This window comes from Amblyomma maculatum, chromosome 3, assembly GCF_055883805.1.
Source record: "Amblyomma maculatum isolate TAMU_Amacu chromosome 3, ASM5588380v1, whole genome shotgun sequence".
Lineage (NCBI taxonomy): Eukaryota > Metazoa > Arthropoda > Arachnida > Ixodida > Ixodidae > Amblyomma > Amblyomma maculatum.
In genome coordinates, this window is record NC_139346.1 from 180879970 (window position 1) to 180897633 (window position 17664).

The following is a 17664-nucleotide window of genomic DNA, read 5'->3' on the forward strand; positions in this document are numbered from 1 at the left end:
CAGCGAGTGCGGAGTCCGCAAAAAGAGAGTCTTATTGCATTTTGTCCATTTCCAAGTCATAGTCATGGCGCACTTTTTTGTTCTTGTGCTGCCTATGACACAAACATATCTAAATGAAGTGGTGGGCTCCGAACCGTAGCATAGCAAATAAAGTATAAGTACCGAAGAAGGCTTAAGAGCATGCCCGCAAACAGCAATATCTGATGCTTCAACCGCACATATAAGTTCCTCTAAACGGTGGGAAACCTTCTTGCAGCGTGATACTCTTCAAAATAAAGTTTATGTAGTGATGATGATGATGACGATCAAATGCGGATCATCTTTCGTTAAAACATGCAGTAAGACGGTGGCGCTGAGTTGTTGCATCATGCAAAGGTATACATATACTTATAAAATGATAATTGCCGGAGCCACAACGACGTCACCAACAGATAGGTGTGGGGTTACTACGTGTGCTCTAATAGAGTGAAAGGGCGCTAAGTCAACGCGACAACGCAAGAAAGAAGACACACAGACGAACTGTGCTCGCGTTGTAGGTCACACAAGGGAAGCTGGCACGGCACCATACGACAGGAAGAGCAGACGACGATCATCGCAACGAAGAAAGCGCGAGACGACACACGGAGGGAATAGGCCTCCGAGGCGTCGCTGACAATGCGGCTGGAAGCAGCAGCAACCCGTGCCGTGGCCTTCCCGCGCTCTGTCGGCGGCATTGTGCCCGATCCATTTTATTGACGCGCCGAGAGGAGCCTCATTAACAGCGTGTAACATCATCGGGCGTGTCATTTATTTCCGCGTGCCGCCACCGACAGCGACGCCCCCGCACCCTTCTGCTTGCTACGGCTCCTGGCCTAGCAGCAAATTGGCTTTCTCGCGCCAATTCTTCTGTGCAGCAGCCGGCGGTGCAATTTCGTGTGTGTGTGTGTGTGTGTGTGTGTGTGTGTGTGTGTGTGTGTGTGTGTGTGTGTGTGTGTGTGTGTGTGTGTGTGTGTGTGTGTGTGTGTGTGTGTGTGTGTGTGTGTGTGTGTGTATCTGTGTGTGTGTGTATCTGTGTGTGTGTGGGTGTGTGTGTGTGTGTGTGTGTGTGTGTGTGTGTGTGTGTGTGTGTGTGTGTGTGTGTGTGTGTGTGTGTGTGTGTGTGTGTGTGTGTGTGTGTGTGTGTGTGTGTGTGTGTGTGTGCGTGCGTGTGTGTGTGTGCGTGCGCGCGCGCGCGTGTGTGTGTGTGTGTGTGTGTGTGTGTGTGTGTGTGTGTGTGTGTGTGTGTGTGTGTGTGTGTGTGTGTGTGTGTGTGTGTGTGTGTGTGTGTGTGTGTGTGTGTGTGTGTGTGTGTGTGTGTGTGTGGGCGCGCGCGCATGCGTCCGTATTTTGTTTCAAGTCATTGTGACCTGACCTGGCTTTATATATGCGTGTCTGGTCTTGATTACATGTTACTACAGTATGCTCGATGTCTATGTCTGTAGTATTTTTCATGATTCAGGCGATGGGATAAGACGACTGAGTGTTGCTTCTTTACAACCAGGAGTTTTTTCTGTCATTAGAATATTCTACAAGTTCCCCACTTTTTAAAAGTGTGTCAATCTTTCCATCCGCTGGCTCCATATTTAACGTATTGAGCAACAGCTTTTTCTTTCCCAATTTCTGTGCAGCGGCTCGATATGACCAATATAGCCGGTGTATAGGCAAGACGCCAACACAAAAATCGGAGCAGTGAATAAATGAATACGGGGTTTTCGTTTTTGTTCTCTTATTATTCTTTCCGGGCAAACAGGTGTATTCACGTATTTCCGCATGGGCATATGTATGTGTGGCATGTGCAGTGGAGGGCGCAAGTCAACGAACTTTCTTGACGCATACGCACTGCGGCATGCTAGACAAGCGTGGCCCTCCTTCGAGTCATTTCGCTGACGGGTACGTCACCGGTTGCCTCATCGCTGTAGCGATGCCGGAGAGCGAGCCTTGCTCATCTTTTTTTCTTGACACTAGTCCTGTTTCTATCTGTCGCTGACGCGTGACTGTATATGCATACACGCAGAGACCTCCTACATGCCTCGTATTTATTATCATCCATACGAGTTTAACGACGCAGATACAATTAACATTCGGAATCTGTTACACAGGCAAATATATTTACAAACTTTCATGTGGCTGAGCTGTTATCCCTCTTTGCATATACGGTGCGTCGGTATTGTGTACGAGAAAATGAAATCCTGCAACATTTGGCTTTTACATTATAAGTTTATTCCCGCCCTGCAACCCACGTGACGCCAGAACTAGGGTGCACACTGTACGAATGCTTATAAGTGAAGGACGAATTTGTAATGAGCGAATTTACTGTCGCCTAATCCCGTTTCAAACTAATGTTCTCCTCGCTTTGCTCTCGTTTCCCGGCCCGTTTCGTCTTGTGCATTATTAATCTACTCTACGAGATAAAGTGAAACAAACTTTAGCCGAAGATTTGGATGTGCAAACAATGCACGGTTCGGGAGGGAAGATCGGGATGGACCCGCGCGTCTAAATAATAAGGCATCCGAGCGTCGGGCTGTCCTGTACGGCACTATCCGGACCTCCTAGGACGGGGGCTCCGATGGATCGGCTTTTTGGCCCGTAATAAATTTATATAGGGTCCCGGCTCGGGGCTTTGCACTCGCGACCAACACCCGAGCACGACAACGCTGATAGGCTGGGGAGGGAGAAGGGGAACGGGTATCAAGCGCACGCTACGAGCTATGGCGGACCACCCTCACAGTGTCCCGGCTGGGTGTGCCGGGATCAAAGCAGCGTCGGGGAGAGCCCGACCAAGCATATAAGACGACGAAGAAACGGGGGCTGGGCAAACATGGTCTTCGTAGGAGAACAAGAGGCGAAGACGAGCACGGCCGGGGGGCTTGCACACTTCCGACAATAGACACCTGCCTCCCTTTCGCGGTTTGTTTTTCTTCTCTCTTTTCCGGTCTCTTCTCTGGCCTGTGTGGTTCTTCGTGTGGTGCGCTCCCATATTACGGAAGTGTCCGCACTGGGAGCAGCGCTGCCCTCTTCCTTCTTACACGCTCTGGTTTTGAGCTGCTGTCGTTGACGCGGCAGTGTGATCTTTCGCTTCTTATGAACACTTGGGCCACGAAAAAGCGGGCCCCGATTATTGCGGATGCGATTTGCAGCGTTGTTTGCTATCCGGTCACGTTTATAAATGGGCTCGCGTACTTTGTTATATTCGTTGAGTGAGCAATGTTTCAATTTCTATCGTTTCTTTCCGTTTGTTTTCCAGTGGTTCCGTTATTCTCTTATCTGCAACGCATTCTAAGCGCCATTTTTGACGCACAATATTCTGCATGTCTAGCGAGAACAGCGCACACATCTCAGTCTCCTTCTTAGATAGTAGGGCGCCTATATACTCAGCATGACGCAGAGCTGCAAGTTGCAGTCGAGTAATTTCTTTAATTTGGTTTCAAAAACAACAACAACCACAAAACAGTGGTATTCGTTTTGTAGCGAAAGCCACACTGCGCTAGGTTTTCAAGCCGTCGGCGTGGCACCGTGGTAGAAGAAGAAGAGGAAGAAGAAGAAGAAGAACGCTCGGTCATCCACAGCTAATATTTTCGCTCCAGATTCGGTTCAGCAGCGTTGAACCCTTCTCATTTTTCGGTAAATCTCCTGTTCTCTATAAAATAAACGAGTAGCAAGGTGCATGTATACGCGTACGAGGATCAGCAAGGGTGGCAGCAGACAAGAGGTTGTTAACGCTATTAACGTTGACTTGTTAACGCATATCCGTAACGAGGCAACTTAAGTGTCCCTGCATTTTTTTTTTCCTTTGTACTGTTTTCTGCCCTGCGGCGTACAGGGCATGCGACTACTTCATCTCGACACAAATTAAAAAACAAGCCGTTCTAGGTCTCTCTGAAGTTGTCCGCTTGCCTTCCTTGCGCAACAGAGCATGACGGCGGCCGGAGTCCTCTCTCTTTCACAGTTCCTTCGCTCCCTCTGACTGTTGCGCAAACGCTGGGCGCCTGTGCGAAGCGGCCTTGCATACAGACCATTGTATTAACTCGCCGTGCCGACCTTTGCCATCCGCCCCTCACTTTCTCTCTCTCTCTCTCGACAGTCTCCTTCCGCTCATCCGTTTCTCACATAGCGCGGAAATACATGCAATCCCGCCTGCACCCTCTCCACGCCGGTGTGACCTGTGTGCACTATCCTCGTAATGCACCTTACCTTTTCACTTTTTTCTTTTACTTTTTGTTTAATAATCGACTTTGCAGTGACTACTATCCTCGCGGAAGTTCCTGTCTCTTTCGGTGTGTCATCCGTGCGGAGAAAGACCCGCGGCAGAGGAAAAGGAAGTAATTCTCTTCCTACCTCCTCCCTTGGGCGGAGTAGTTGGCGCTAGCTTCCAGGCTCCAGCTCTAAGATGAGCTCACGCACACACGCAGACCGACGGCTTCCGCTTTTGGAGTCTCTTATTTTCGGAAAGGTCCTGCTATACAAGCTATAATAGATCCCACACTCGCCACCTCTCCGCACTTGTGAAGTCGTTTGGGCTTCGGCGTCTCACCGTGGCGCCACCTAGGCTTGCTTTGATCTCGCGGGACTCTCGTGCCACCGGCCGTACGTGATTGGAAGTTGAAAGGCGGGGCCCGGTGTAGTGTTGCTGCTTCTGCTACTGGTGCTTTTGCTTCCATCGCCGCTGAAACAGTCTTATCGTCGTCGAGTGATTCGGCTTTTGTTCGCGCTTCGACCGGAAACCGAAAGCGGGAAAAGAGAAAGGAGCCGTTCGACACATTGCCGAAACACCTGCAGGATTAGGGAGGAACAAACTGGTGTTGAATGATGAATGTCACGTCTAACCAGTGTAGGGAGAGGGTGTATGAATGGAATCCGGCGCTAGCGACCTTTACAGGAGAGAGGAAAACGTCTTGCCAGCTCCATTTTTTAGATAATTTTAGCTAAGCGCAGGGCGAGGTCGGACTGAAAAAAGAAAAATTAAAGTAAAAAGGGAAAATTAGGGGTATGACGCGAAAACATTAATGGCTCCCGCCTACGATTCGTGTTGCGAATTCTCGTTCCCGGAATAACTCGGTAATGTGATAACTCGGGATATAAAACTTCGGACCTATCAGTGCCCAACCATGCCACCTGCCAAATACCACCTGTCAGAGCATGTTCGAAATTTGCAGCTCACGGCACTAACTACCACTACGCCAGGTTTTCCGCTAACGGGAACCTGAAAGCTGTCGCGTTAAAAAGAAACCGTGAACTCAAATGGGAATACGAAGTATGAAATTCTGTTCGACGTTCGTATTAACGAACCTAGTACTTAGTTCACGAGATTGTGATTTTGTAGATGACGCAGTGCGAAGGTTAAGCGTTGGAAAGAGCGCAAAGAAAGATTAACGCGCGCGAGTACAGCAGATGAGAGCGGAGAGTTCTATTTCGGCAGAGGGCGGAAAGCGCTGGCAAAAGGTGCAGAGAATTAGACACCACAGAGCGGCGCGTTTCCATTTGAATTTTTTTTAGTGTTTCTCCGCTGTTAACCTAAATACCGTCTGAAGACGCGAGCAGCACTACTATTCTTCGGAAGTCAATCAGATTGTGCTGAACGCGGGAAGAACAGTTGTCCGAGTTTGTGAAGGCTCTCGCATTGAAAAAATAGAATAAATATGGCCGCGACTGACTTTCGACTCGGCGGCAGCGCGAACAGGTCAGCTTCACTAGCCATTGCACCAGAGCAATATTGCTATCGCTGCTACCGATGTTGTTTTTCATGTTTACCAAGTAACATGCGGTACATACTCACTCAGAGAATTTAACAACAGAGAATCATCGGGCATGTTTAGCTGCCGCTCTCTTCTTCTTCTTCTTCCTTGGTAAATCACGCTGTGCATTGCAGGTTGACATCTTCATCAACTTCAATCTCGGCTCGGCGAATCCAGAACACCTCGCCATTGCATTGCCCTGTTACGGTTTGTTAAGTTGGTGCCAAAATTTTATACTGAAATACCACTAAAGCCCTCACGCTGTGAAACGCGACGTGGCAGCGCATATACTTTGAACCAGCGCCCCTGTGTGTGTATTTATATATTTATTTCAAATACCCTAAGGGCCCTTGTAAGCATTGCATAAGGGGGGATTCATCAAATATACACAAATAATTTACAATACAAGCAAACAAAAAGCTGCTTCCGATGTGGTCTTAAATATACCAGCTTTGGCAAAAAGCGGTAACGTTATGAGTCAGCCATATGACGCAAAGAGCAAACAAACCATCCACGATGCATGAGTGGATGCATCCAGATACATCCACAACCGAGGCCATCGCTACTTCAGACAATGCTATGCATGTTGTTCGTCTATATATACTGACCATTGGCGAACCTTCATGTGGCGCCAGTCTTGCATAGTTTAGTAATTAAACGGTGATTCAAACCTAACGCGTTCCGGGTGATGCCAAACCATTTCTCGTTACATGTAGCATACCTCTGACACTCAGATTGGGACCTAGACCGCGATATGGCTTCAGACCGATCATATATGTACCTCCATTTGTATGCCTTTCTCGTCTTTCGGTTTGGTTTGTGGGGTTTAACGTCCCAAAGCAACTCAGGTTATGCAGACGCCGTAGTGGAGGGCTCCGGAAATTTCGACCACCTGGGGTTCATTAACGTGTACTGTCAAACGATTTCTCGTTGAATATAACATACATGTGCTCTAAATGTGCAAGTCAATTTTTAGAAATAACTTTTAGTTTTCCCTCTATGAGGCTTTTAATTCTAAACAGAGCTCAAACAAAGCCCAAACAAATATTCGCATTAGACACGTGTTTCGTTTAGTGTAAAGGCAACCATTTGCGAGATACGCATGTGAGAAAGGCTGCGTTGATGAGGGGTTCCAGGCAGAGAGAGGTGACAGCACAAGTTTACAGAAAAAAGCAAAAACAAATGGACATTTTAGCTCCGCCTTTAAGACATGACGCGAAAGCTTTAATTGGCTCCAATCTGCACATCCCCTTACGGACTCACTTTGCTGCGAGTTTAATCACTAATCTTTTGATTGAGGCGTCAGTTATCTCACGCATGCTCATTAACATACAGTCGCAAGCTGCCACATTGGTAATGTAAAACCTTGCTTGAACCCAGCCGTGGGAACTTGCCTGCGGGGCCTACAGGAATAGCGTGTTTGACCTGGGGTTCTTAGTCCTGAAGAGTTCGATTGCTCTAACCCTCCCATCGAAAAGAAACACTGTAGGTTAGCAGCTCCTGCTAACTCTTCCATGTCGCGTGGTGTCGTGGCATCATGCATGTCGCCCATCAATCAAAGACCACACATGCTACCTGTCAACTACAACCTGCCATAGGCATGCTCGTAATTTTTTGCCCTCAATGCCGGCAATGTGTGTGTGTGTGTGTGTGTGTGTGTGTGTGTGTGTGTGTGTGTGTGTGTGTGTGTGTGTGTGTGTGTGTGTGTGTGTGTGTGTGTGTGTGTGTGTGTGTGTGTGTGTGTGTGTGTGTGTGTGTGTGTGTGTGTGTGTGTGTGTGTGTGTGTGTGTGTGTGTGTGTGTGTGTGTGTGTGTGTGTGTGTGTGTGTGTGTGTGTGTGTGTGTGTGTGTGTGTGTGTGTTGTCAGAGAACGGGGCATTACATTAATGGTGCGCTGATTATATAATACGCAGGCTCGTACAAGGTATATATCTATCTGCACTAAGGCGCAACTACGAATAAAAAGGCATAAGCGCAACCGCCTCACCACATTACACTGACCCTTTCTCAAACCTCTATAGATGTGACCGGTTAGGCTTTGGAGAAGTAAGCTTATCACGGTCTCGAGGCCCGCCAGGACAGAGAGATTGCGTTTCTGCAGCGCTTGTGTGGAGAGCTTTTAGTGGGAACTACCTCGCGTTTTACTGCCGCGACCCACTCTTCTTTCCTTGGGGGAAGTCTTCGTGGTTTCTGGGTGGCTTTAGTCGCTCATCGCATGGGCCTAGTATGGGACTCTGGGCGCGCGAGCTGTGGATCGTAAAACTGGCGTAAAACGGCGAAAATAGGTCAATCGTGCGTGTCGCACTGGCCGATTGCACGCCACGGGACGCGCTCCACTGAGTCATTGCAGGAATTTACGGTCCAGCTCTCGACTATAGATGGCGGCGCAGTGGGCTTTGTGAGGCCGCTGCGGGAGCCTAAGATTCTCTAGACAGACAAAAAAAGAGTTTATTGTTTCTTCTTGATTTTTCTGATCGAAGTGGAGATTGTCCTTTCTATCTAAGTAATTTTTATCGAAGGAACAAGAGAGAAGTTATGCGCACTGTTTTCGTTTATTGCTCTAGGCGTAACCCCAGCGAAAACTTTTTTTTTTCTTGCTATGCGCACTTATTAGCATGTGCATCAGTCGCCAACTGAATGGAAATCGTGACAGTTTAGCCTTGGGATCAATCACTCACTGATATTAACAGCGAGAATTCCGAGCTTGTGTGATATACAGATTTTGCTGTTCACTTGTCCCTTTTGTTGACCTGAGTTCACATGTACCGCCAATGGCCTATTCATATAATTAAATTAACAGGGTTCTTTTCTTTAGCAATTCATTCCCTGTTTCATTTTCGTGCCTGCTATTGGTGAATATCACTTTTGTCGCCCCGCTATGCCTGTGATGTCAGATCGTGACGTCACTTGTGGCAGGTGGGAACGGGAAAAAGTGATCAGAAAGTTAATTGTTACAAACTACGGTTCCCTGTGTGTTACTTTTTTTAGAGAGGGTTCTTTGCCTCCTTTGACGGATCCTATTAAGCCCACATAATGCGTGTCAGTCACAGGTATATCAAAGTAATTTATTTCACTGATTTAATTTACAGCGTCGATCCGGAGTCATCGGTGATATTACGCAGCATGGATCACGTGACATTTGCTAGCACTTTATCCATGAGACCCTTTCTTTCCAGCTTATGAACCCGGCTCGGTTCATGAGCCCGGAGAACCCGGACGTTCTATCGAACCCCTGTCACAAGGGGAGGGGCTGGGTTGCATTAAGGTGGGAGCGAAACAACTATAACAACTGTGTTCACTGTAATGTCAACGCATGTTAATGAGCCGAGGGTGGTCAAAATATGATCCAGCCTTCCACTAGGCGTCTCTATGACCCGTATAAGCGGCTTACGTAACCCTCATGGCTGAAGACGATATGAATAGCATTCTCATTTGCTTGGAACATAATGGATCAATTCTGAGTTTAAGTGCTGATATGGACCTCAATGGCTCCGGAAAAAGTGTCTTGTACAGTTATCATTCGAGAATGAGATTCGAGTTTTATCGTTTCCCCATGCTCATCGTATGCTAGAACAAATACTGAAGTGTACCCTGCAGCCCAGTTTACCTTATCTTCCTCTCTTTTTTCTGGCGCAGCCATCCAGTCCCTGGACTCCCTCAACGAGCAGATCGTGCGATACGTGCTCAGTTCGCCGGGTCAGGACAACGAGCCGGCCGACGGCGTAGTGTCCAGGCTCCAGAAGCCGCAGTCGGCAGAGGCCAGCCCTCAGGAGGGACGAGGAGGAGGCGAGGGGGGCAGGACGCTCATCGTCGGCGGCCATGAGCAGCAGGTGGCGCTGCAGTCCTCGATGGCGCTCATGCGCAGGCTCCTGGTGGACGCCCAGGCAAAGTTCCGCAACATGATGGACGACAACAAAGCGCTCGCCTCACGCATAGACGGAGACCTGCAGCAGGTGCGCACAACCCGCGAAAGGGGGCATGCAGCTCAAGGGGCCGCGAACGAACCAACGGTCCAATATTGGGACTGTGTTGGTAATATCCGGCCCTACATAGAACCTGTTCATTACCAATATACTCCAATATTGACTTTGCTGATAATTTGTGCTGTTCGGGTTAGTGGAGTTTAGAGAGTTGCGAAAGGGTGAGGAAGTCAGCTGGTTAAAGTCTCTGGTTGGTACTCTTAAGTGAAGAAGAGAACTGTAAGTGACTGGAATAGGAGAGAAAATGAATGTAAGAGGTGATACAACGAACTGCACTTGTGGAGCCGACCGCCCGTTGTGATGGTGACTGGAAAGCCATAACGTACTATATACTGCCCGCTATTAAACCGTAGAAGGTGCTGGTGGGTTCCAGTTTCCCAAAGCTGCGAGTAGGCTATGTGAAAGGCCTTATTGGATGACTCCTGATTATTGTGCATCCAAGGTTATCTAAAACGCATTGAACGCCACACAGTCGCCAATACTAGGATTGGATGGCTATCCTGAAGCAGATAAATGTACCTATTTGTTTTTGTTTTGTTTTTTTTTGCTAACATTAAGTGCCAGAACGTTTGTTCATAGGAGAAGGATCTGGTCTGTTATACAAATAGTAACTGGACGCGATTCGTCATTATTTGCTCTTTCGTACGAAAACGCTTGATATATCAAGAACCGCCGTTATATTAACTTACTTTTCTCGCTACAGGCACCAGAAGAGAAATGGTTCCATGCAGTATTCACCAGGTAGTTTTGAATATAGCAAACCCGGATGCATAAAGCCCAGTACAGAAAGCGAGGCACATACATACGTAAAACTTCGCCCGCGAAAAACAAAAAGGAATTATGAACGTCAGAATGTTCAGTTTAAGTAATTACTTTGAGTAATTACTCCCTTATTAATAATACCTATATAGTACACAACCCGTTGTAGGTCTGGAAGCCGGCATACAACATATCAAGGAGAAATTGCCCCTTCCCTTTTCAACGATGCGGCAAAGCTGCTGCATGAACGACATGAGTCACCACGAATGTGTTGAACTTTTCACAACATTTTAACAGCTCGATTTTACCTCCCACTCACCTAGTAATCCCGACAAGCATGTTGGTTCCGTTGTATGAATGCATTACACCTTGTCGGTTTCATGTGCAGTTCAGATCAAGCAAAACTCAGTCTTTCCGGAGGGCAGCCAAGCAGCATAGGAAACAGTACCGTCGAGAAACAAAACTCCACAAACTGCACTTACGTGCGATGATTTATATTAATACCTCACAAGCAAAACTTCTCGTTGTCCCCCTCCATCGAAGCAGAATATAGCTCGCGATAACTGCACGAATAAGCATCCCGAAATCAAAATCTGCATTAGTGCTTTTTTTTTTTTTCACCGTTTTTCTTTTTGTACTTTCCCTGCCAGCCCTTACCGCAACCAGCGTCATTAACGCGCCACCTCTCGAATAAATTAGGGGAGCATTCTCGTGTGCGCCGCGTGCCAGCGAATCTGAAGCGCTTACCCGTCGCGAATTCCGGCTCGAGAAAACTTGTCTTGTTTCGTTCCGTTCCCCTCCTCCCTGTTGCGCTGCGCCACTCGAGTCGCACCGCATTTAGCAATTCGCTCCCGACTCGCGGTTCTCTTTGTTTACGCGCCGACACGCGCACGTTATGAAAATGCATGAGGGACACCGTTTCCCACGTGTCTAGCTCCTGTAGCTTCGCGCTTCACCGGCTTGCATCTCGGCGTCCTCTTTCTTCTCGAAGAGGGGAGGGTGGCTCAGTGCATCGCGGATTTTTTTGGTGTTCTGACGCAGAATAGTTTGCCTTCGCTACATATTGGTTTGTTTCAGTGGAGCTGAACCAGGATTTCTTCTTTTCGTTTTTAACCAAGTTTTTCAGGGTATCGACGTGCCTTTGAAGGCAGCGCAATACAAGTGCTAGCCCTACTGAAAAAATTTTATGAGGATAACCTCACATTTTCTCACACAATCTCACTCAATTCACTTAACAAATCACACACAAGTCGCATATAATTGCATAAGGTCTCATAGTTTATCGAACGTTATCATAAATTATGTACGATATTTTATGATAATGATGTGCACCGTATGAGAGTCTATGCGATTAGATGAGATTTTATGAGGTTATTGTCTGGTAGAACTTTTGGTTTTTCAGTAGAGAGCAGACATCAGAAAAGGGATGAATCATGTTACTGGTGAGCTGGTTAGATATAGTTAACTTCCTTATAGTCGATAGTTAACTTCCTTATCGTTACATTTAGGACGCTGCGTTAGGGGTAGGCGTACCACTTTTTAGAACTACAAAAACCGAATAACATTGCACGTCAGAGCACATCAGATTTTCGCTTTGGCGCGCCGTGCAGCAATGTCAATCACTACACCTCTGTGGGTAATTAACAGTGGTGAGCACTGCAACGCGCGTATCACAGATCACGTGACGAGGTACGCACGCCGCGAAGTGCCGTGCAGTAGTGGATGTCACTTCGCGACGATCTGGAAGCGCGCGCTTTTCGAAAAGAGCGCTCAGGGACCAAAATTAGTTGAGCTATATACAGTGCTGTGTGAAGTTGCGATTCCGAAATTAAAAAAAAAAAAAAGTGGTATTACTTTTAATACGGTCGACTACAAATCTGCAGCTCCAATGAAGCAGTTAATTGCAATCGTAAAAATAATTATTAGCAGGTAATTACTATGCCAGTTTATGAGCAAAACTTTATTATTCGATTTTATAATTTCCGTTAGCGTAGATAATGCCGAAGAAGCTATTTTGATATCTCAAAAAAGCATATCTTAAAAACTTCCGTTTATATTTGCGGCAGCAACTGGTATATTGACGTTTATTAACATTTTCGTCGTGTGATTGCGCGCACGTATAATTAATCTTCTACAGATATACCAACGCACGCACGCACACGCTCTCACGCACGCATACTCGTACACATACACGTACGCGCACACGCTAACACACGCGCGCGCGCGCCCGCACGCAGGCTTGGCTAGCGCTGTCTCCAGCCACTCAGTTTAGCTTTTCTTCCGTGTGCAGCCCGAAAATTCCTCGCGCTGGAGCGACGACTATAGAATTACATACAGAATGGGGAATATGGAATACAGAATTGAGAATGGAGATATATAGAAACTGATATGGATATTACTTACGATGGTCTTCGAGCCTCTCGTTAAAAACAAAACCTTAGCTGTGCTTTAGCTTGTGGGTAAACCTGGAGTTACGCGAAAGCAATCTGCATGGCTACGCTTAGCTTCGGCTTCATAGTATTTTACTCTATGGTTTCAGCTTTATTTATGCCATAGGGGAATTACTGCACGTATGAGCACCCCTTGACTGTCGTCGTCGACCATTCTCATTCGGGTGTAGAAGACTTCTAGTGGTATGACATTGTCTCTACGTCGAACTCCGAGGCACACAGCCGTCACAACGGTCGAACGAACCTTCTGTCCTAGCAACTCGCTGTTGTAGTTCACCTCTACCAACTACCGAGTTATCTGTTTTCTTCTTCTTCTTCTTCTTCTTCCTCTTCTTCTTCCACGATGCCACGGTGACAGGGTAATACGGTGCCACGTTGACTGCTTGATATCCTTCCACAGTGTAGCTTTCGCTACAACAACCTAACAGCAGTAGATCAAAAGTCAACCAACCAAGATCTTTAACCAACACTTCTTATTTGTATTCTAATGCTCACTATCGTTGAAAAGCCTATGCTAAGAAATCGCATGTCTAATTCAAAAAGCCTGTTCCTTTTTTTTTAATTGCTTAGAGTTTTGGATGAAAAACCGTGTATACTGGGAACGAATCCTCTAGTAACTTTTTTTCAGCCAATATTAATTTCTGTGAATTGTGCACCTAAAATTGCGCTGTTGGTACGCACCTGCGGTAATACAGAGTTTTAGCAAAGCGTTACGGTACACAGCTACCACCAGGAGTTAAACATTATATGTGTAGATGCAAGGTGCGTACCCCTAGATGACCTGTATAGCTTGGGTTCATCTACACGCGGCTAGTACGCAGCTGACAGTAGTGGTATATGACAGCGCTATGCTGAAACTCTCTAATACTCGTCGGAGTGATTCTCCCCTCTTGATTCTTCGGCTTCTCCGAATGGGCGTGGTTCTCTTCTCGGATCTCCTTGGCGTACGCGAAACGTTACCGAAGCGCTTCGTGATCCTGTTAGGGCTTGTTGGTCCGAACCCTTTCAGTGACCTTAAGTCCCCTAGAAATCCTCTTTTCCTCGAGCTGGCGCTTTAGCTAGTTATTGGTTGTCATTGTTGTGTGCGCACGGTGCACGCACCTACTGCTTTTATTGTGTGTCTTCTTCCTTTGACAGATCCGTCATTTTGACTCCCTCTTAGGTATGGCGAAAACACACGCACACACAAAAAGCAGTCATCTCCTTCGGAGGCCATCCCTTTCGACGCGAAGCCCGATTTCTGTGGTAGCTCCCAAAGACGGCCGCCCTTTGTTCGTAAGGATTCTTCGGGCTTCTTCTTTAAGGCGGCTGGCAAAGACTAGAGCGATGACCTGTAAATACGAGATCAACGTTGTTTAGGCAGCTCTTAGGGCCCAACAGCGCTGTAGTGTGCGACTGTTTGTTGTCCCCTTAGACGGGTTTCATCAAAGCCGATGATTAATATTGGCTGGAGAATTGCAGCTTAAGAAGGTCAAAACATTCATGCCCGCCAAACTGTTACTTATATGGACAGGCTTACATCCCTGCATAATTACTGTACAGAACGCTTCGGGGTCAAGAACCCGGTTTTCCAGGTAAGCAGCTGCATTAATGACGAGGCGGCGAGCAAATCCTTAATAATAATAAAAATTGAGGATAAGGATTGTCGATAATCGTGATGCGTGGGTATTGCCGTCTATTTGAACCTAAAATCGCACTTCCAGGGTCGCTCGAGTTCAGTTTTGTAGGTGGCGTTGGAACGAAGTGACTGAGAGTACGCATGGCTGAAATTCTACAGCTTTTTGACGCTGCATGCTGCAATCGAACTCTAAATTATAAATTGGTCACTGGCTGACAAATTAATGAGACATGAGCCCGAATGAGCGATTTTGATCAAAAAAAAAATCTAACAAATGCACAGAATATAACCGACGCGTATGAATTACAATCAAGGTCCCCTTTTTCTTTAGCTGCTGTTTATCTAATCTGATTGGTTTAAGTGTATGAAAGTAATACTGAGGCAGCTGCATTCGTCATATTTCCTTTTGTAAATTTTTTTGTTTGTTTCCGACTACCAGAGAGACTCCAAAATAGAAAATGAGGCAATGAATCTTTAGAAGTGGTACAGGAATACACCTGCTTATCCAAGCAGCAGGCGCTAACCCGGACCACTAGAGTGAAGCAACCGAGGGAATAGAAATATTGCAAAGATTGTTTTTTTTCGCGCCTGAAGGGAATATCTTACATCATGCACAGTGACTATTGAAAGGCTACAATGCGTGAATATTTATTTTGAATGTCACAGTTGCTACGACAGCAACTTTAGGGTCATTTGTTTAAACTACACCAGCTACACCAGTGTAGCAAATCTCCTATACCTACAATGTGTTTTTGCTTAACTGGTGTAGGTGGTGTAGGTTAAAAAAAAATGGCCCTTTTGTTATTCCCAATGGTACTTACCGAGCAGAGCATTGGATGTGTCGAAATAATTGTCAATCTGATATGAATAATTAATTAAAGAACTTTCTTCATTTATTTAAAAAACCGCGTTCAGTCCGGTTCCACGGAGACTTCAGGGCCACTTACTGGAGAAGGACTGACCAATTTTCGTGGAATCTCGCAGTGAGAACGAGGTGTTGCGAGATAGGCGCCGGCGAGGTTCCCGCCGTCGAGGTCGCTTAATTACGCACCCGAAATCGCGAAGAGGACTGTCTCCGACTCCCTCCTCTCTCTCACTTCTCACCCGCACGCCTTCCACGATTCACAAGCGGGGAAGCGGTGATTTTGTTCTTGTCTGTGGTCGCCTTCTAACTGGGCAGCTGATAAGGCGTTATCAACTCCAACGCGTCGGGATGCGACTGCGCGTGGCCCGCCTTTACCCGTGCCGGTTCACGGTGAAACGCCTGCGTGCCTAATGAGACGAGCTGGGCGAAGTGCGAAGGCGGCTATTCCGATGAGCTTGCTATGAACGGAATTACGAAATTGGAAGTGAATTAGATTTCAGCAGCTAGCGAATTTAATCGGCAGAGATATAGACATCTGCGCGGCCGAAATTAAGTTACTAGAAGTTTTCTAATCCATTTTTGTTGACTCAATATACCGTTATTGGAGCTATTCAATGGTTATAGTTTCTGCATCGAGTATACGTAAAAAGCGTTTATACTATTACGAGCAGCCGCCGGAAGAAAATTTAGCTCCTCTAAACCTCTTGGCGAGACCGCTGAAGTGTGTAGAAGCACGAGCTTATGTTATGTGTGGATGTGTCAGGGTGTGAGCCCGAGACTCGTGAGACGCACTACTCTGCAAACACCTTCGCGTCGAAACATCTCTACCAGAATGAGTCGAAAAGTGTTGCTTTCGAGTCAGCAATGAGAACCGATACCAAAAATTAAAGCAATGCATTCTTGATTGACTGCTCGTGTCTCATTCCCAGTGATGCGTGCACATGGCGTCCACTTGCCAGATAAAGGGAGCCTCTCTGATGAGACACGCGCTGTTGTCGCTTATTGGGTAAATATAGGGCCCCGAAAGGCATCCTTCTTGCGACCCTCTCACTGTCTTCTTGCAAGCTCTGTTACTCCTTCGTTCTCTCACTCGCTCATATACACTGGTTCGCTCGCTCGCTCGCTCACTCACTCACTCACTCACTCACTCACTCACTCACTCACTCACTCACTCACTCACTCACTCACTCACTCACTCACTCACTCACTCACTCACTCACTCACTCACTCACTCACTCACTCACTCACTCACTCACTCACTCAGTTTTCACCATCATCACCAGCATAACTACGACTGCTACAGGACATATCCCATATTCCTCAAATTAACCCTGAACTGTGCTTGCTGCGGCTTATCCCAGAACCTTCGTAACCTGTAGATCCACCTGGCATTTTGCAGGCCCCTGCTGCGCTTGCCGTGCCTTGGACTCCGTACCACGCCGTTGCCTTATCAAACTATATAATATTGCTTTCGCGTTGCATGTTGTACGTTGCATATTGCATGTTGTACGTGTGTCCCTGCTGTTTTTATTACAAAACTAAAGTGAACAAAAATGGAAAGAAACGATGTTGCAGGCAGCGGTAGTTACTAATATTGTTACGGCGGTTAATGCTGTGCAGCACTGCGCTTGAGGTAAAAGAGGGGGAGGTCAAAGAACCAGAGCTCGGGCTGCGACTGGCTTTACACTGGCCGTTCTGATTTTGCTCATTCCCAGTTCACATTGTAGTAAATTCGTCCCCACTGTGACAATATTTTAAGTACTCGAGCTGCGGCTGCGGCGGAAATAACAGGTAATGGGAGAGGATTGCGAAGGGCAGTAGAGAGGGAAGCGAGAGGGCAGGAAGATCTATTTACACTGTTTACACACACACACACACACACACACACACACACACACACACACACACACACACACACACACACACACACACACACACACACACACACACACACACACACACACACACACACACACACACACACACACACACACACACACACACACACACACACACACACACACACGCACGCACGCACGCACGCACGCACGCACGCGCACGCACGCACGCACGCACGCACACACACACACACACACACACACACACACGCACGCACGCACGCGCACGCACGCACGCACGCACGCACGCACGCACGCACGCACACACGCACGCACGCACGCACGCACGCACGCACGCACGCACACACACACACACACACACACACACACACACACACACACACA

General features: G+C 47.2%; 1 protein-coding gene across 5 annotated transcripts in view; it reads left to right on the forward strand.

Annotated features, from left to right (window-relative positions):
• Positions 1-17664, forward strand: part of Liprin-gamma (liprin protein kazrin) — a 171883-nt gene that overhangs the window by 106179 nt on the left and 48040 nt on the right. For all 5 annotated transcript variants that reach the window (XR_014706168.1, XM_084598832.1, XM_084598833.1 and 2 more), the window contains exon 2: positions 9386-9702. Coding sequence is in view for 4 of the 5 variants with exons in the window: in XM_084598832.1 (XP_084454958.1) it covers positions 9386-9702 (317 nt within the window). In the remaining variant the exon portion in view is untranslated. The remainder of the gene's footprint in view (positions 1-9385; positions 9703-17664) is intronic.